At 55.5% G+C, this 19,643-nt stretch overlaps 1 protein-coding gene across 4 annotated transcripts; it reads left to right on the top strand.

The window, feature by feature from the left end:
• Positions 1–8,974: 8,974 nt before the first annotated feature.
• On the top strand, positions 8,975–18,142 carry PNOC (prepronociceptin). Of its 4 annotated transcripts, none has more exons than XM_052810341.1 (4): positions 8,975–9,078; positions 12,794–12,930; positions 16,498–16,927; positions 17,893–18,141. In XM_052810341.1, the coding sequence occupies exons 2-4, from the start codon at positions 12,811–12,813 to the stop codon at positions 17,940–17,942; spliced, it is 600 nt and encodes a 199-aa protein (XP_052666301.1). In that variant the 5' UTR covers positions 8,975–9,078; positions 12,794–12,810; the 3' UTR covers positions 17,943–18,141. The 4 variants fall into 4 exon arrangements, with proteins under 4 accessions (XP_052666301.1, XP_052666300.1, XP_052666303.1 ...); XM_052810340.1 differs by lacking the exon at positions 8,975–9,078 and adding an exon at positions 12,576–12,668 and having other exon boundaries at positions 17,893–18,142; XM_052810343.1 differs by lacking the exon at positions 8,975–9,078 and adding an exon at positions 12,576–12,668 and having other exon boundaries at positions 16,498–16,998; positions 17,893–17,985.
• Positions 18,143–19,643: the final 1,501 nt, after the last annotated feature.

Genomic DNA, 19,643 nt, shown 5'->3' with positions numbered 1-19,643 from the left:
TCCAGCCCCTCAGGCCCGGCTCATTCCCGCTTCCACTCGCCTCAGCCCCTTCCCCAGCCATTCCCCCCCCGCTTCTCCTCACCGCCGCCGCCCGCTCGCTCGCGCCCAGCCCCACTACCGCCGCCGCCGCAATTCCCGCCACAGCGGCGCGGCCCCGCCTACTAGCGGCTGCCGGCCAACCAGAAGGAAGGAAGCGCGGCCGAACCAATCGCAAGTCAGGGAAGGTGGGGAGGGAGGGGGAGTGAGGCCGCGGCCGGACCAATCAGCGAACGCTTCTCCTTCCCCGGCTCAAGCAGGGCGGGCGGGGAAGGTTCTGCGCTTGCGTGGTGGTGGCGGAGCGGCGGAACTACAAATCCCAGAAGCCTCTGCGGCGGACGACAGGTGCCCGCTAAGGACAAACCTCCGCGAAACGCGGCGTGTGCGGGCCGGCGCAGGGCGCGACGGCAAAGGCTGCGTCCTCCCCGTCCGTCCGTCCGTCCGTCCCCTTGTCCCGGCGGTGGTTAGCGAGGCGAGGCCGCTTCCCTGCCTTCGCCTCCTATCTCTAATGGTGAAAAAAAATTAAATACAAATTTTTGGAAACTTTTGGCAGACACCCAGAGGGTACCCAGCCCACCCAGGTCTCGCTTCACCCCCCCCCATATCAGGGTGCTGATGCAGAACCCCCCCCCAAGACACGGTGGCATCAAACGCCTCGAAAAGAGCGGCAGAAGGATGCACCCCAATCCCAGAGCATCAGTTGGGGGTTCACCCCAAACTGGGGGGGGGGTCACCCCCTTGCTCTCAGCCCCAGGTCGGGGTTCGGACCGTGCCGAGGAGGAGGAGGATGGGATTTCACCACGGGCAGGCTGATTTCCAGCTCATCTCTCTTCATTTGCAGCATTTTCAGGCAGTGGAAATGACCCTTTTCGAGCTGGTTTCTTATTTCTCTCCGTGTTGCGGCTGGGAGAGAAAACCAGGTGTCCACGGGCGAGACGGGGCATGGGGATTTCCCCACCGCACCTGCAGAAGTTAATAAAACAACAGTTTTTAATGTTCCAGTTTTGCCAGAAAATGGAGCCATTTGCTGATATTTTAATTTATACAGATCGACTGGATTTGGTTGCGTGGCTGGGGCAGGCAAATTTCTCAGTAGGGGGGATTTCAGACCATCCCACATTTTGTTTCCACTCCTGTTTAACTCCGCCTGGCCGCATTTCCAAACTAAAATACAATTTTACGAGATGGGCGTGCAGTTGAGCTGCTCAAAATATGTGTGTCCTAAATAAGCCCTTAACACTGATGGGGCTGGGAAGAAGGACCAGCAAGAGGCAGCTGGGACCATCTCCATCCCAGTAATAAGGGCTGTTGTGGTCATCCAGTGAGAAAACACTTTGAACATCCACCCTGGTTGCACTTGCATTAGGGATTGCAACCCAATAAAAACCCGCAGTGGTCCCACACATCATCCCGGGGGACACCGATGGGGACCCGGGGGTTGTAGCTGGGTGTCAGCCCCGAGTACCGGAGCATCCCGGTCTCCCGGCATTAATCAGCAAGGCTGGGGAGGTTTCCCCCGCAGCTGACCTCTGTGTGGCCATCACACCCCCTTAATATTGGTTTTAATAACAGCCCGCATGCCTGATCTGAAATAAAACCACAGCATCGGTCTGAAATATTTCCTTCCATCTTAAAAACAGGGAGCCCAGACCCAGGGATGCGATATCACCCCCCGGGGGCACATCAGCCCCAAATCCTGGTTCCAAATAGAGATGCTACAGGGAGGATGAGCGCGGTGGGATGTTGGGTACCACCCCATCGCCTTCCCAGCCATGTCCGGCTGGTGGGGAGGATTTTAGTTGCCTCTGCTGGATTTTTATTCTCTTATTATCATGGCAGCATCCTTCGACTGCCATGATGTCCCACAGCAAGGAGCCCACGGCTCATCCCTCCTCTTCTCCCATTCCGGCCACCCATCTGCTCGCTGTATTTCTGTATTTTATCCTGGAAAAAAGTAATTTTCTTTTTAACTTTTCTGCCTGGGCAGGCTTTCCTAGACCTCTAGCACAGCCACCCCAAGCTGCCTCTTTCCCCATCCCTTGTGAGGGGAACACCTCATCCTTCCCACCCCTCACCCAGCATCACCCATAAACCCACTCCTGCTATCAGGGAGAATCATTACTTTTACATTTGGGTTAAAAAAATAATTAAGCATCAAGAGGATCGGTGGTGCAGCCCATCTGTCCTTCCTCAGCTGCACGGCATCCAGCACCGGCTCCCCTTCGCTCCTGCAAATGCATCGTCCCACATGTTGGGGTGTTGGGGGGGAATATTTTAATGGAGCAATCTAAATAAATAAAGATAAAATAAATCAAAGCCCTGAATGTTAAACATCGGGCCCGCTGGGACAGTTTGGACTCTATTAAAAAGCACTGCACATTCCTCCGGTGACTCAGAGGTTTTATGTGCTAAAGACGACAGTGATGTAGCAGTTTTTCTTTCACAAAGCACTAAATGCTGGGGTTTGGGGGTTATTTTTTGGTGCATCTTGGTTTAGCGGGTACCAGCCCAGGCTCCTTGCTGGGAGGATGCTGGGACCTGCACTGGGAACGATGGGACAAGCGGAGGGTGTGAGGCAGGTCGGCTGGGCAGGAGGAGAGATTTAGTTGCTGCTGAGCAAAGAAATCCCTTATAGTTATTTTTTTTTATTGATTGCTGAACCTGTTTCATTAAACTTCATGCTCTTTTTCCCCGGCTCGAGCCCAGCCGGAGGCAGCACAAGAGTTTGGGGCTGCGCAAGGATGGATGCGTGCTGGTGCTTTGGGCTCAGAGCCATCCTCCGCTCTTGGCTGGGATCATCGGCACCTCGAAACCCAAATCCTGCCCCAACCCCCCCCCGCCCAGGCATATGTGCTGGCTGGTATTTCTGGGGTGGTATCGGCTCCACCTCAGCACCTATAGACATCGCGGTGTCTATAAGCGATGGCAATCTCCTAGGGAAACTGATTGCTAATTATCTCCCCTCCCGGGGAAAGCTGCTCCATCGCAGCCAAATGTCACCCATCAACAGCCGGGGGGGGACACAAGGTGTCCGGGTACCGGCGGGAACGAAGCTGCATCCTCATCCCGCATCCAGCAGAGGATGGCACGGGGTGGGGATGCAAAAAAAGAGAGAAAAAGATCCAATTAGGGTGAAAACTCATTTGTCCGCCCCTCGGCAGCACGGTGGGTATCAGAGGTGGCTGCGGGGACTTTCCGACCACCTGATGGATGTTGAGCGGGGGGGGACAGCCGCTTCTCTCCCCTGAAATAGCCGCCGGTGGGAAATGAGTCACCGGTTTCAATCTGGTTTCTCGCCAGCCGGTCCCGCCGCCATCCATCAGACGGGGCTGAGCCGAGCAGATTTTTTTCCCCGGGGAAGATTTTTTTTTCGCGGGAAGGAGGAGACAGGGGGTGCCGTGGGCCCAAAGCAAGAAGTGAGTAGATGGTTTGAACATCATCCTTCCCATCTTTCAAGTGCTGGCCCTAGGGGTTGAACATAAATATAACAACCGAGGCTAAAGGCATTGTCACTCCCGGATGCTTTGGGGGGCAGAGAGCCTCGGCCGGCAATTTTTCAGCTGGTCCCACGGTGTTGTTTGAAACCCTGAACCCACATACATGTGTATGGTTAGTGTATGGTTAATGTATGGTACACATGCCCACGCTTCCTGTGCCACGGGTTTAAATCTTTCCCCTGTGAAGCTCTTTCTCTGCCCTGAAGTGTTTTTTGGGATTTGCCTAAAGTCAAGAGCTTTTCCCCCCAAAAATAAGCCTATGGTGCTAATAAGGTGATTTTCCCACACCAGGATCAAGCTCATCTCCATTCACGTGTGGTGTGGAGGGGACGTACAAGGGATGATACACCATATGTTGGAGCATATTTGGGGTCTGATCTACCATTTTCCCCTTCCATTTGAACAAAAAACTGCTCCGCAGCCTTTTTTAACAGCTCTTCCAACACCCCATCCTCCAGCCTCTGACCATCCCCGTGGCCTCCCGGTCCCTGCATTGCTCCTCGGAGCCAAGCATCCCATGCAACGCTCCAGATGTGGCTCCACAGGTGATGAATAGAGAGGGGTAATGGCTTCAGGCACTTCTTCTGAACTTCAGATATCCTCCTGGCTTTCAGGCACCATCGTCTCGACGGCTTTAATTCATCAGTAAGAGGTAATTTGCGAAAGGATGGGTGATCTTCAGCAAAGTCTTATTGCTCCCTGCTCCAGCGCTAATAAGCGGCTGCTGAATGGTTTGAGCGACAGCTAAATGAGAGCAATCGGGCTTTCAATAAAACTGCAATTTCTAACAAGATGACACAAATACTTGGCGGGGCCCCATTGAGCCCCCACCGCTCGCTGAGGCTGAGTTTTGAGCGGCAGAGCTCGTGTTGCAGGCAATATCTCCCGTCAGTTTTATTTCTTGAGGAACCTGTTCATGGTTCTGCTTGGAGAAGACAGCAGACTGTTGTCCGGCTGTGCTCTGTTTCGTGGGTTCACGCCAAGGTGGGTACGTGGTGATGGTGGTGGCAGCTAACATCCGTGTGTCCCATGGGAGAACAGAGCTGAGGAGGGCAGAGCCATGGGGACGTTTGGGGATGGTGTGTCCCAGCATGGGATAGCCCGGAGGATGGTCTGCGATGCTGGCACAAAGAGCTTTTGGGGCAAAAATCATCTTGAATGGCAAATCTGGAGATGTTTGAAGAAAAGGCATCACCCCTCTTTGTTCTTTGTAGAGGGCTGATGTGACAGGACCCCCAAAGCCAACACCGGAGGAAAGGTGGAGGCTCCAAGTCCGTCTGCAAGCAAAGCCGGTGCCGGTGGAGTGTTTCTGATCTGGTCAGGGCAGTTTGGTCCCACAAATCAATTAAAAAACCACCGGGGTGCATGCTCTCCATCACCTTGCTGTGGGCCAGAGATACTCCCTAGCTCCTGCTGCTCTCCGAGAGCCACCCCATCCCCACCAGGACTGACTCAGGGATGGAGATGGAGATGGAGACGGAGATGGAGATGGAGATGGAGATGGAGATGGAGATGGAGATGGAGAAGGTCACGTCCTGTGATTCTTGGGGTCACTCCAGGTAGGGGGGTGAAATACCCCCGCCCTTATTATGTTTAATAAAAGTCCTCCTGGCCCGTTTTATGTCCCCTGCTACTTTTCATCCCCCTTGGATCAGAAAGTCCCATGAAGTTGGGATGGCACCTCTGGAGGGCTCTGGTCCCAACCCTGCTCACAGCAGGGCCAACCTCAAAGCAGGTCAGCGCCTGGCCAGGCGTGCTTCCAGCATCTCCAAGGATGAAAACTTTGAGGTTGTGCAGAGAGGAGCAGCCATGTCCCTTGAGCCTTGGGGGTAAAATCTCCTTTTCCCGACGCAAAATGGATTTTCCATGTCCAAATTGGCCCCTACCGGCAGCAGGGATGAAGGGTGCCAAGAAGAAATTATGATCTTCTCAGACGTTGCCTCAAGCTGAATTGCTCTAGTCCCTCTTCCCTTGTAGGAATATCATCTTTCCTTCTTTCCTGCTTGATGCAAAGTGCAGGAAGGGATTGCTCTCCCCTCCCTTTCATGTTTTTTTTCTTAACATTTCTCCCAAGCCCTTCAACTTGTCTATTCTTGGCCTCAGACTCATTTCAGCCAGGACCTGCTGGAGACCCAGCATGAAGCCATTATTGCCCACGTTACGGTAAAGACCAGGCAGAGGATTACGTGCTGCTTTGCCCATGAAGAGCTGCAACTGCATGGGGGGATGCTTTCTGCTCCATCACGTCCTCCTGCTGCCCATCAGACCCCTTCCCGAGCTCATCCAACTCGCTAAAGTGGTAGAAAACTAACCTGAGTGAAAAGCGGTTTATTTTCCCACCCGGTGAATTGAATCAGCTCCAGCTCAGTTGCAATATTACGCACAGCACCCATCGCCTCGACGCTGATGGAGCCGGAGGGTACCCCCCACTCTCCTGGTCCCCATGGTTTGGCAAAGAGCTGCTTTTCCACCCCCCCTGCCTTTAAATTTGGGGTTCGCTGCCTGCCCGCACCCCTGCTCAGAGCATCTGCCTCCTGCTCGGTGCAAGCAGGTCTCCGGGCAACCCTCGGCATCCTCGGCAGGGCTGCCAGCGGTCCCCACGTGTGGCCTGGAGCCAGGCGCCTCGGTTAAGGTTTATCGACAGTGAAGGATGAAAACGGGTTCCCGTTGTGCCTGGCAAGTCCTGGCCTGTTGCCCTGCGGTGTTCGGTGGCCGTGCAAGCCCCAGCTCGGTGAGGAGATGTAGGATACTGGCCCCGCTCCCCTGCCCGGCCCCGAGCTGCTTGTAGGGGCACAGAAATGGCTTGAGCCTTCATCACGCTCATCCTCACCCCGCCAGGGCAGAGCTCAAAGCCCCCCATCATTGCTGATGGGAGTAAATCAGCAGCATCGGTCTGTACCCCACCGTTGGCATTTATCAACCCCAAATTGGGGGCGACGAAGCCCCTTAAACTGCTGCTTCATCTTATTAAAGCATCTCACCAAGGCTGCCTGTGAGCAGGATGCAGCCCTGGCATCGAGCACCTGATTCTTGAAAAGCTCCTGGAAAAATCACCGCCTGGGTGGTGGTACCCGAGCCAGGGCCGGGAGAGGAGGTGATGCTCAGGGGGATGTTTTTCTTGATGGAGGGGACTGCTGCCCTATAAATGCCCAGAGTTAATTAGGAAAATAATCAGGCAGCATCCAAAAGTGAAGATGGGAGGCATCATGCAGGCTTGGGTATGTCCTCAGCCCCTCCGGCTGCGACATTTAAGGGATTTACGAGACCAGGGGAACAACACAACTTCCCAGCTCCCGAGTTTTCCAGCTCATGTGTCCTCCAGGCAGCTTTTGAATCCTCTCCATGTTTCCCTTGCGCCAGATCCCATCTGCTTTATGTCCTCTTTCTGAAAAGGATCGTTGCTTTTCGCTGCTAATTGCCTGTCACTTCGAATCCTCCTGCTCCGCCTCACCGGGGATGCTCTTCCACCCCCCGAACCGCAGAGGAGAGCGCTCGGTCAGACCCAACTTTGAAACAGAAATGGCCAAAAACCTGATAAAAAAATACGCGTCTGTATTTTGTATCCTAATTTTACAAGGGGTGAATCATCCCCTGATCCCGAACCTGTTCCCTCCCCAGTACTGCCGATGGGAGTTTAGCTGCTGGTACCCACACGGACCTGGAAAAACCTGGAAACGCTACAAAAATGGGTATTTCTCCTGCCTAGCATGCTGGCTTTGGGCACTTCGGCTGTCAATCATCCCCCCCACCCCTCTGTTAATTAGCAAGAATGTAAATGACGTCACCCCGATGTCACTTGCTGCCTCCTGCTCCTGCCAGCTCAACAGCATCATCATCACCAGCTCAAACAAGGGGCCGTGGAGGCAATCCCCTTTGGCCAGGTTAGGGGAGAAAAGGCTACGGCGCTTCAATAAACGCCAAGAAATGAATATTTTGGGAGGCTGCAGAGGTTATGGCAGCCCCGAGAGCCTCTGAAATTACCCCAGGAGAAGACAAAAGAAGCACAAAGCCTTCTCACTCCGGCTCGGCTGCTGCTCGGCTTTGCATAAGAGCCAGGGAATATGTCCTTAATGAAAAAACAAGTGGTTAAGGAAAGACTGAAGCAGAAAATATATATATTAAAAAAAATCAAAATAAATATAAAATATATATATATAAAAAAAAAAATCAGCATCCCTAACCCAGCACTCGCCCGGGAGTGTGATGGGGAACCGCTTCGCCCCAGGCTGCCTGTGCACAGCATTGCTCACCAGCCCTATTTTCCCCTAAAACACCCAAAATCCAGGCTCATGTCTTGCCCCCAGCACTGGGCATGTCCCCTCCAACCGCTCCTATGATGCCATTTCACCGCTTTTTTGACATTTTCATCAATTTTTAGATTTTTTTTCATGCCTGCCCAAGCACCGGCACATCCGAGGTCTCACCCGGGGGCATTAAATGCAACTATTTAATAGCCGTAGCTGAATCAAAAGGCGTTTCGCTCCCATCTCCAGCCCTTCCCAGGGAGTCGTTACAAGAAATTACCAAGATAGGATCGCAGCGCCGCAGCAGATTTTATTATTTAATTGCTGAGGTGGGGCAGGGAGAGATGCCTGGGGGGGTCCTGGCTCCACGCCGGTGCCGGCGGGGATGAACATTACCGCTGCAGGTCACCTAAATGGAGAAAAAAATAGGGTGATGCTAGTTTGCAGGAGAAACCATTGAAGGTCGAGACAAATTTGGCCTTTCCAAACCAAAGGCAGCATCTATCCCCGATGCCGGAGTGGCCAAATCCGGCTCTCCGCTTCGCGAGGCGCCGGCACGCGGCTGCGTCTGGCTCGCCGGGCGTTTCCATCAGCCGTGAAATGTAAAGTTGGAATTTTCTGCTCCCCCCCTCCATCATCCGCTGAGCCCAAAATCAATTATTCCCACCCGCACGCTTGCCATCGATGCACGACGCGCTCGGTAGCCGCGCGGTATTGCCGCAGCCGTGCCGGAACGGGTTGGTAACGGGGGTTGGGGACCCCCCCGCTTCGCCTCATTCCGGGCTCTGAGAGGGGGAAAAGAGCCCCCTGAGAAGGGCTGGGGGCTGCCCTGGGGGGTGCGGGGGTGATTTCGGGGCTCACCCTGCTGCTGCTGCCTTCGGGTCCTTGTAACCCCCCCAGGTCTGGAGCAGGGGACATTGGGGCCACTGAGGAATGGCTTGACCCCCCCACACCTCCATCCCAACCCCACCATCCCCGGGATGCTGGGAGACACCGCACCTTTGGATAACCACGAGGCCGGCATCCCTCACCTCTTTCGGGGCTGCCCCCCAGATTTGGGGAGGAGGAAAGGATGAGGGATGCAGGAGGAGGCGGGGGGGGGAAGGATGCACATCCCTGGTCCCCAGCTGCCGGCTGGCGCATCCCTCCACCGGCAGCCCCCGGGGGTGGGCTCAGCGACGCACGTGTTCGGGGAGGGAGGTGTGGGGACGCGTGTGTACACCGTCTATATATACCACCGTGGCACAGGCGCCGGAGGAGTCACAGATCAGAGGAGCCGGCAGCCGACAGCACACCCGCAGGTAGGAAATCCGCTTTAATTTTCCATCCTAGGGGGGCTTGGTTGGGGTTTTTTTTGAGTCCGAGGATGGTCCGTCCGGCTTCGATTCACAAATACGTATTCCCCTCCCTGCTAAGGGTTAAATGAAATATCTTCCCGGAGGGAGAAATCCATCCCCTCTATCCCAAGAGAGGAAAAGTTTCGGCTTCACCAGCCAGCCCCAAAAATCAATCGGAGTGGAGCCGGAGGGATGCAACAAGAGTCGGCACGGGCCGCCTGCCCGAGGCCAGGGGGAAGCCCACAGGGTGATGGTGGGTTCCTCCGGGATGGGTAGGATTTTTTTAGGGGATTTTTTTGGGAGCTACCGCACCGCGACTTTCCCCATTCAGTATTTCTGCCCCTTTTTCTTCTAGCCAGGACTTCACTAGGGTTGCCGCGGGATGCTGCGGGAGATGCCCGGCTTGCGAGCAATCCCTTTTTCCCTCCCCAAAAGCACAAAAAAAGAGGAAAATGGGGGGGGATTGTTGCTTTTATTTTTTTTTTTTAGTCTCCCCCCAAAAGCAGGAATGAATGGCTGAGACATGGAAACACAGGGAGAAATGTTCTTCCCGAGATTTTTTACCTCTAAACAGCCTTTCTCAGTCTCTCGAGCCTACATCTGTGTTTATAGTTGCGCCGCGGCGTCTAATTTTGGCCAATTATGGCCAATTACCTGATTGAAGGGGATCGACAAAAGGAAACGCTTATTTTTCTGATGAGCGCCGGGCATCTGTAGCCAACCCCCCCCCCCAAATCCCTCCGATTCTCCCTAAAATCCCCCCAAAACTGCCGGCACAAAGCCGTGCGGCATTGCCAGGGTTTGGGGGAGCCTGGGAAGTGTTTTAGCCGGTGCCAGTGGGGGACACTGTTGGACAATATTGCGCTTTTTTGACTGGAAAAAGCTTCGACTGCTTCCATGCTGGCTCCCAGCGGAGCCGGATCCTGCCCGGTCGCATCCCTCTTGCCCTCTGGATCAGGCCTTGGCTTTGGGCAGTGGGGGAATTAGGGAAAAAAATGAATTGAGGTTAGTTTTGCTCCGGGCGTGGGAAGCGAGGAGCTCCTGAATGTGCTCCTCACGTGGCGGGACTAATCCTGAGCCGGGAAAGCGAGAGCATCGCTGCGTTTAAACCCTTGTGAAGGTGTTTGGGGAAGGACAGCGGCGATCCTGCTGCTGGGATAATCCCTTTTAGCATCTCCCATGGGAAGAGGGGATGGAGCATCCCTGGGGAGAGGCAGGGAGCATCTCCCCAGCGCTGCCCGTGAGCTCCCAACCCAAATCGCATCAAATCAAGCGAATAAAACCCATCTCGGCAAGCACCTGCTTCCCCTTCCACCTCTTCTCCTCGCGTTATTCACGTCCCACGTCCTTCCCGCTGCCCCCCGAATCAGCCCTTTTATATGACTGCATCTCCCACATCATCCCACCCGGAGCAATAAATAAAAGCCGCTTGTGCTGATGGATAACCAGACCCCGCCGTTATCTGAACCGCAGGCTGGATTTCTAGAAAAACCTCTTTTTTTCCCCCCAAATATTAATGAAGGTAATTCAACTGAATTGAAAACTCCAGAGGATGCAGCCTTGGGGCATCCCGTAGCCGCAGGGGGGGGTCCCAAAGCTGTTTGACGGGATGGAGTGGCCGTATCCTGACACACACCCCCCCACCCCGGGATGGACAGGGTTAGTTTTTTGGGAGGAAGAGGAAGGTTCGTGCCCAGGAGCAGCCTCCGTGTCTGAGGAGCCGCGGGAGTGGCTGTGGTATGATGCCGGGGCTGTCACATCCTTTGCTGGGGTTGATGGCATCCCCAGACACGAGGGCAGCGGGACCGGCTGGTGCATCCCTTGGGAAATAGGGCCTAGGTTCAGTTTTCCCAGAGGAAAAAATGGGGAAAAATACAAAAAACCAGGAAAAATAGGGAAAAAAGGGGGGAAAATGTTGAAAAATGGAAAAAATGGGAAAAAAATGGTGAAAAGGGGGACAAAATGGGAAAAAGGCATCCCGCTTTTTCTCATGGGTCTGTGGCTGCAAGACTCAGAAAGGGGCTTCGTGCCATCACCACCCCACAGCCCTGCCACCTGCCCTCGCCCTAAACACCCAAGGGCAGAAGCAAGAAAAAAATCCACCGCACTGGGTCCTTCCCTTTTAATGGGCTGATTTAACTGGGGGGGGGGCACTGATGCACAAAGCGGGGGGTTGTTTCCCTCTTTCCCACCCCTGCCCCGGCCGGTGATGCTGGCAGGGTACCGCATCCCGCCTGCCCGATAGCATCTTTCAATTAACTGGGAAGAAAAGCCGAGCCGTAATCTCGGAGCCTCCTCCGCAGCCAGATGTGACCTGCTTTTCCCAGGACATTGGACTTGATGTCTCTTGGGGACGTGGGGACAGGGCTGGGGGGTGGGTTGCAGCCCCTTTCCCGGCTCCGCTGAACCCTGTTTTGGGGCTGAGCGATTTTTCGGGGGTGTTTGCCCTCTCCCAGGAGCTTTCTGCCAAGCCTCTGACTCACACCGCCAGCCTGTTTTAATGAAGCCTCCACGAAGATTAAGCCTTAATTCCTGCTCCTTATCAGCTTCCCCTCGTACCCTCCAGCAAATGACAACTGGGAGCCGCGGGGCTCTGTGTCACCACCCGGCTGGCAGGGACGAAAGGTGACCGTGATGCCGGTCGGGGACCCCTGCGGATGCTCTGCCTCCGTTGCAAGGAGTGGGGGTGTCCCTCCACCTTGGTGGGGTAGGAAATAAATGGGGACACCCTGCCCAGGTGCTCAACCCCCCCCCAAAGCGGCCTGAAATGCTGCTGGAGCAACACGCGGGTTGCAGAGCCACCGTCACCGCGGTCTTCCTCGCCCCCGAGCATCCCAGTACGGGGGTTTCTGGATGCTACCAAGGGTAGCACCAACTGCCACGTCCCTGTCTTGCTCCTCTCCATCACCTCCATCTCATCCCCTCGCCAGTTTATAAACCTGACCCCATGCAGCACCAGGACCCACTCCCAAGGACCACAGGAGTGTCAGATCCCTTTTCCTGGTGGGATGAGGGTGTGGGGGGGGAATCGGGAGGACCAACCCTCCTGTTTGCAGATGGCCATGGGGTTGCATCGTGACAAATCGCCAGGAATTGGGAGGGAAGCGCACGGCCTTGGTCTTGTCACTTAATCGCCACCCGCCACCGATGTCAGCAAAGCCAGATGGGACACAGCGGGTTCTTTGGGAATTGGCTTTGCGGCTCCATGCCAGGCAGGCTCAGATTCCGGCAATCCCTGCCAGCAGCAATGGCTGAACCCTCCCAAGATAGGGACAGGATTGGCAGCACCCCAAAAACAGCCAGGAGGGGAAACCGGAGCGGGACATCCTCACCCGGCTCCGGTGATACTCGGATAAGGAGCGTCCTGCTCAGGGGACAGCCGGGGACGTGCTGCCCCGCCACGTCCACCTGCTAAAATAAGCCCCGGCTGGGACTTGTGCCATGAGATAGCCGGGAAAAAATTAAGCCGGGACACACCGGATCTGTTTTGGACATGAGGAGGCAGCCGCGCTCCTTTTCCTAAAGGATAATTTTGGCAGGGAGACTGGGAACACGTGTGTCTGGGGCAGGGGGCGGGAGGGAGGACGGGCTGAGAACGGGCACATTTCGGTGCAGGTGCAGGGCTCGGCAGTGCCGGTGCCATCCCGGCTTGACGGGTTTTCTCTCTCCTGCGCCGTAGCTGCTGCCGGTGCCGCCATGAGGGCTGTGCTCTGGGACCTGCTGCTGCTCTGCCTCTTTGCCCGGGCACGGGGCGACTGCCGGGGGGACTGCCTGCGCTGCGACCGCCACCTCTACCGGGACAGTTTTGACGTCCTCGTAAGTCCCTTCTGCATGCCGGATTGTCCCCCGCCACGGGCAGCACCCATGGGGGTAGCATCCATGGGTGCTGCGCCAGCTGCATCCCCCATACTGGGTGGGCACCCTCCTCCCTGCACCAGGGTTGGGATTTGGGGTCGGGGGGGCTTTGGCTGCCGGTCGGCATGGAGCCTCACGGGGAAGATGTCACTTGCCGTCACTGTCCCTCCTCCTTGGGCACCCCCCAGGGACACCATCGAACGAGGTGGTCCTCAGGGAGGATGCAGACCCCAAATCAGCTGCTGGGAGTGATGGGGACAAGGCTGTGATGGCCCAAGGAGGGTGCCAAGACCCCGAGCATCCCCAGCTTTCCTGCTCCCATGGCTTGCGGCATCGCTCTCCCCACCTACGCCAAACCCGGAACCCCCCGGGCCCCCACCCCATCCTCCAAGGAGCCACCAAAATCCCCCTCTGAGCCCCATCAGGATGGGACCAGCTTTGCAGATGGCCACTGAGCCGTGGAGTTTCAGGGGATCGGGGCACCCCACAGCCCCTCTTCCCTCTTGATTTGCCTCCAACACTAGATGGGAAGAGCCATTAAATGGACTTTTGGGCTTTTTCCAGCCCCTAATCCTGGCCGGCAGCATTTCTTTCCCTCCCGTTCACCCTCTGCCCCCGGAGCATTATCCATCACCTCCCCCTGCACCTGCTCGCCTATTTATTAGCGATGATAAATCCCGGCAGGTTGAGGTGTCCACCCAAAAGGAGCCAGCAGCTTGAGAAGCCCCCAGGGCTGGGAAATATCCCCCCAAAACCAGGGGGGACCAGAGACTTCCTGGGCTCTTGGAGATGCTGGAGCCACCCCAGTGCCAACCCCTTGCTGGCAAAGCCTTCTGCAATCGCACGTCGCTGCCACCAGGTTTTGGGGTGCGATCGCCCTGGTTTTGCCCCAAAATGTTGTTTTGCAGTCTGAAGGCAACAGCGTCTCTGCAGGGCCCTCCCATTCCTGCCTGGTCCTGCTTCTGGAGCTGCGTTTTGCTCTGTCTTCCCCGGCCAGCAAGACGGAGAGGAGATGGGATGGTTGGTGGCTCATGGGTCCCGTGCAAGGCTGTATCTCAAAGCAAGAGTGGTTTGAACCAGGAGCAGAGGAACCCGGGGTCTTTCAAGACTCAGTTTCAGCTGGAAGAAGCATCGTGGTGGGATTTGATACAACCCTCCACCATTTCCAAAGCAACGGCCAAGGAAGTCCCATCAGCGACGTGGCCGATCCATCCTTCAGAGGTAGAAATAGGAGATCCCCCTGAAGTTACAGGCATGCCTGCACCAGCATCGCAGCTGCCAGGGCAGGACAGGGACCAGCTGATGGAGCTGGTCTTCAAGATGTGGATGAATCACCTACATCCTGGTCCCCAGAGTCATCTAGGGATGGTGCAAACTCACAGCGGCACCGTTAATGCCAACCAACGATAGGAAGAAGCCTCCCCAGGTAATTTCGGCACTGGACGTGGAGGAGCATTGGCTGGTGTTTGCTGAGAACTCCCAAAACACTGCGAGCAGAAGCCATTTCCATGTGAATTAAGACCACAGCACGATGGCCAAGGACCCTGGGATGTTCATGGCACTGTTTTGTGGATGAGTGATAGGACCACTGATGGTCTTCAGCCTGACGCCTGGGGTAATTCCTCTTGAAGCTTATTAGCTGGTGCTCATCAGAGCTGTTACCTGCATGTGATCCGCCACCGTTCATCTCCAACGCAGGGCACTGCCAGGACACTGTCCATCAGCCGTACACCCTGCCAAAGCCTCGGAGATCCCGGGACAGGATCTTGGCTCGGCAGAGGATACCCCCGGTGTCTCTGCAAGGACCCTCGTAGGTGTCCCGGCATACAAGACCCTCATCACCACCTCACTTTGGGACAACTATTTTTCTTTTGTCTTTTTGTCTGAAGAGCCTGGCTGCCCTCGGGGATGGAAAGAGCCAGCTGCTGCAGAGCCACGTGCTTGAGCTGCAGCCCCGAGACACCACGTTGGGACTTGCAGCACCTCTCACCCGGCGAAGTTAATGAACCCGTGGCGAAGAAGGTCTTTGCAAGGGTTTTGGTCTTGCAGACAGCCTGTGGCAATGAGACACGCCAATGTGCTTCAACATGGGCTCCCCCAGTTGGTGTTAAGTATTTCAAAGAGCCCACCATGAAGATAATGCTGGGATGGAGACACTCCAAGGTGAGGGAAGACAACCCTTCCCTTCTGGGCTCTCCAGCCCTGGTTTCTTTGGGCATTTATTTAGTTTGGTTCTTCTACAATATCCTCCTGGATGGTTTCCCCTGGGTGCCGGTTTCGGTGGCACCAGCCCACTTGGGGCTCTCACCCCACAGCGGTGCTGGGTCTGTGTCCTGCCTTGGTGGACGAGGCCTCTTGGAAAGGGACGAGACGCAAACGTGGTGGGATGCACCCATGGGTGCTGAGGAAGCCTGATGGCACCTCTTGATGAGGCTGCTCTTGGTGGCCTTTGAAGGGACATGACAAGTGGGGTGGGTTCCTGGGGGCTGGGAGGAACAGAGGTCATACTTGTCTTCGAGGAAAGCATGAAGGAGGATGTGGGAAGCTACGGGCTGGTCAGCTTCACCTCAGTCCTTGGGGAGGTGGTGGAGCACGTCATCCTACAAAGCATTTCCAAACATGTGAAGGACAAGAAGGTCATCGGGAGCAGCCAGCATGGATTTATGAAGGGGAAATCGTGCTTGACCAGCCTGATCGCTTCCTGCAGTGAGACAACCAGCTCGTCTTGACTTTCATCAGACTTTGACGTTGTCTCCCATGACATCCTCGTAGACAAGCTGCTGAAGCACAGGGTGGATAAATGGGCAGTGAAGTGGACTGAAACCCGGAGGACCTTGATATCTTCATTAATGACCAGGATGATGTGGCAGACGCACCCTCAGCAATTAGTAGATGATGCAGAGTTGGGAGACGTGGATGGTAGACCGCAGGGTCGTGCTGCCATCCAGAGGAACCTCGCCAGGCTGGAGAAATGGGCTGGTAGGAACGTCACGAAGTTCAACAAGGCAAAGAGCAAAGTCCTGCCCCTGGGGAGGAGCAACCCCAGGCACCAGGACATGCCATGGCCACATGCCAGAGGTCCCTTCCCACCTCCGCCATCCCGTGACTCAATGATTTTTTGGGCTCACGCCCAGCTGAAGGACCCAGCAGCGCGGAGCATGGGGTGGTGGGCTGGGAGCATGGACGTCAACGGGGAAACGTGGAGCATGTCCAGCGCGAAGCAGAACCTGTCTAGGGAGGGTCGGGAGAGGGATGCTGAGCAGACGCCATGGCTCCCCAGCATCTCCACCACCACCTCTGGTTGCCCAGGGACGGGTTTTGGGAGGGGACACCTCACCAAATGAGGCCAGGCAAGGGCTGATGAGCTGCCGGCACCTTTCCGTGAGTGTCTTCCAACACGCATGGCTGGACGTGGGGCGATGCCGGACTGCCTGGCATTTGGGGTACACCACCCGGCACTGCCCGGTGTCCCGCAGTCCCCGGAGGACCAAATCCCACCTGACGCCCATCCCCATGTCTCCCGCGCAGGTCTGCATCCTGGAGTGCGAAGGCGAAGCCGTGCCGCGGGCCACCTGGGAGCTGTGCGCCGCCGCCGCCGGCCGAGCTGCCCCGCGGCCCCGTGACCTCCAGGACGCCGGCGATCCCTGGCACGGCGCGGCGGCGCCGGCGGTGCCGGTGAGCCCGCTGCAGGTAAGCGAGCTGCTGCGGCACCGGGAAGCCGAAGACGAAGGCGTCGAACCGGCGCCGGATGCCTTCCCGCAGCCACCCGAGGACATTTCCCGACGACTCGGCGGTTTCCCGCGAGGGACGCGCGGCTCGTGGCCGGCGCCGACGGCCAGGGGGGTGCAGAAGCGATACGGGGGCTTCATCGGGGTCCGCAAGTCGGCGAGGAAGTGGAACAACCAGAAGAGGTTTAGCGAGTTCCTGAAGCAGTACCTGGGCATGTCGCCCCGCTCCAGTGAGTACGACATTGCCGGCGGCATCAGCGAGCACAACGAGATCTAACGGAGACCCGCGCCGCCCGGCTAGGTCCGCCATGGCCAAAAAAGTCAACCCTCTACCCCTCTACACCACATGTCCATAGGTGCAAATTAAAAAAAAGGGGCCAAAAAAAAAAAAAAAATTTGGAAATGGCTTGAAAAGGTCGAATTGGAGACCGGGGAGGGATGCTGAGGGCGGCTCGTCGGCGTCTCGGCATCCGGAGGGTGCTCGGGGAAAGGCCCTTTGCTGTCAGCCTCCCCCCGCCCCGCCAGGGAGGATGGGCAAAAGGCTTTTGTCCTCGGCTCCAAAGAGGTCTGAAGGATGGTTCAGCTCCCCCCAAAAAGCAGGAAAAAAAAGAATTTAAAAAGTAGAAAATCTAAAAATAAAACCATTTTAAAAATTGAAAAATTAAAATAAATCTTAAAATCTGAAACAAAAATTTAAAAATTACAATAAAGTGGAAGCTTTTCCTTTTAGAAATTAAGTAATTCCTCCCAGAACACTCCAGCTTCACATTGCCAAATTGAGCAGCGGGTTAACCCCACGCTGCCGCTCCCCGGGGACCCGCTTGTCGTCCCCCCCCACCGCCACTGCCGGGATGCTCAGAGCCCCCAGTCCCTCGACCCTGCAGCTGCTGAGACCACCCATCCCCACCCCCCTTCCCAACCCAAATTTACAATTTGGGAGAATTTTAAAATTTTTTCCCCTTTTTTTTGGTTCTTTTTCCTTTTTTTTCCCCCAGGTGGCATCTCCCTAAATTAGGGGATGCACCCCCAGTCCTGCAGCCCCTGGGAGAGAGCCCCCCCGCTCCCTCCGCTCTCGGCTCAGCTGCTTTTTTTTTTTCTCCTTTTTTTCTCCTTTTTTTTCTTCTCTTCTTTTTTTTTTTCTTCTTTTTTTTTTTCCTTTCTTTTCTCTATTTTTTTTATTTTTATTTTTTTATAGCGTTCCGGCACCGCATCCCAGCACCTTCCGCCAGGCACAGGCAAAATTAACCCTGCTCCTGTCCACCCCAGCAGCCTCCATCCTCTCTCTGACGGACCCCAAAGCGCTTCAGACTCGCACGCGTTCAGAAATCACTTTGCTCTTCACTCACTAAGCCAGATTTAAACCAGGACCCGACGAATTTCGGCCTCCACCGGCGACGGGAGCGAGATGCTGCGGGGAGGGAGGGGGAGGAGAGGACCGCAGGGGAGCGGGGAGAAATTTAAACAAAACAAGGAAAAAAAGGCATTTTTGCAAAAAAAAAAAAAAATTTGGATTTTTGGAGTTGGGTTGGTTTGTTTTTTTTTTTTGGTGGGTCGGCCACTGGGAACAAGCCACCTTGGATCCGGCGGAAAATCAGCCCCCACCCCACATTCCCAGTGCCTTCCCCGGCAGCGCTCGGCATCCCCCGGCCGTGGCTTTCGCCTTCCCACAGGATTTATTTCTAATTTTTCGGATGGGGGATGCTGAGGGGTCACGTCCCACCGTGGCTCCGTCCCCGCCTGCCCGACCCCGATGGCCGCCACGGTGGCCAGCTCCCACCCCAGCACCCAGAAACCACCTGGAAATGTTTAATTTTTTGAAATTTTTTTTCCCTTTTTTGATTTTTTTTCTTTTTTAAGTGTTTTCCTCAAAGTTTTGTAAAGCCTCCGGGGTTGACTTCTTTGCTCAGCAATACAAACCACGCGCACGTGTTTTCGTTGCGTCCCCGTCCGTCCCCTTGCCCCGCCGGCATGCATCGTGTCCCAGTCCCCGCGCCGGGATGCGGTTTTTTCCGTGTCGCTCCCAGGAGGATAATCGGAGCCGGTTGATTCTCCTGCCTAATTTGCTACCCAAAAAGCATATCCCGGGAGCGACTTCGCTCCCTGCAGCGCTGCCCTTCACTGTTTGTAAAAAAAAAAAAATAAAAAAATTATAATATAATAACCCCTATGGAAAAAAAAAAGAAAAAAAAAATTCCAAGATCTTGTTCTTTTTAATTGTTTCATACAAAGATTTCTCCATTAAACTTGTACATAGCAAAAGGATTAATAAATTAGTTTACTGTTTCTACGATACTATTGCGACTGGCGACCGTCACTTGGGTCAACGCTTGCAGAGCAGGTCCCTGCTGCCCCCCCCACCATGGGGGGAACCGAATCGCCCTGCTCAGCTGGGAAAGGGTTTTAGGGGGGGGAAAAGGGAGATTTTTGTAAATTTACATTATTTCCAGAGTGGGGGCTTTTTAGGTTGTAGAAATCCCCCCTCACGTGGGCCGTTGCAGAGCTGGGGGGGGGGTGCTGTTGCTCACATGCCCTGCAGCCAAAAATGGGATGGATCGGGGGGGGGGGGGGGGGGGGTTATTTGGGGGGAAAAAAAGGAGATTTAAGTAAGAAGGGGAATTTCTCCCCGGCTCCATCGCACCCCTTTTCCGTAGGGATAACGAAGGTGCCTGCACCCGCAGCCCCCCCAGCATCCCCAGAGGACGCCCCAGCCCAGCTGGAAATTTGGGGGTTCACCCCTCTTAGGAGCCCCCCCGGATTTGGGGAGAGGACCGGCATCGCCGCCCAAGCGCCAGGGCACTATTTTTAGCGTTGCCATAGAAACGGTGCCGGCGGCCAAGGGGTAGGGATGCTCGGTGGTCATCCCGCGGGCTGGCCCCAGTGTCCCCAGTTGGGTCCCAGTTTGCAAACTAGGTTAACAACGGGCTCCGGCTGACGAACCAGCTGCAG

Source organism: Harpia harpyja, chromosome 15, assembly GCF_026419915.1.
Source record: "Harpia harpyja isolate bHarHar1 chromosome 15, bHarHar1 primary haplotype, whole genome shotgun sequence".
Lineage (NCBI taxonomy): Eukaryota > Metazoa > Chordata > Aves > Accipitriformes > Accipitridae > Harpia > Harpia harpyja.
This window is presented reverse-complemented; position numbering and strand designations above follow the sequence as displayed.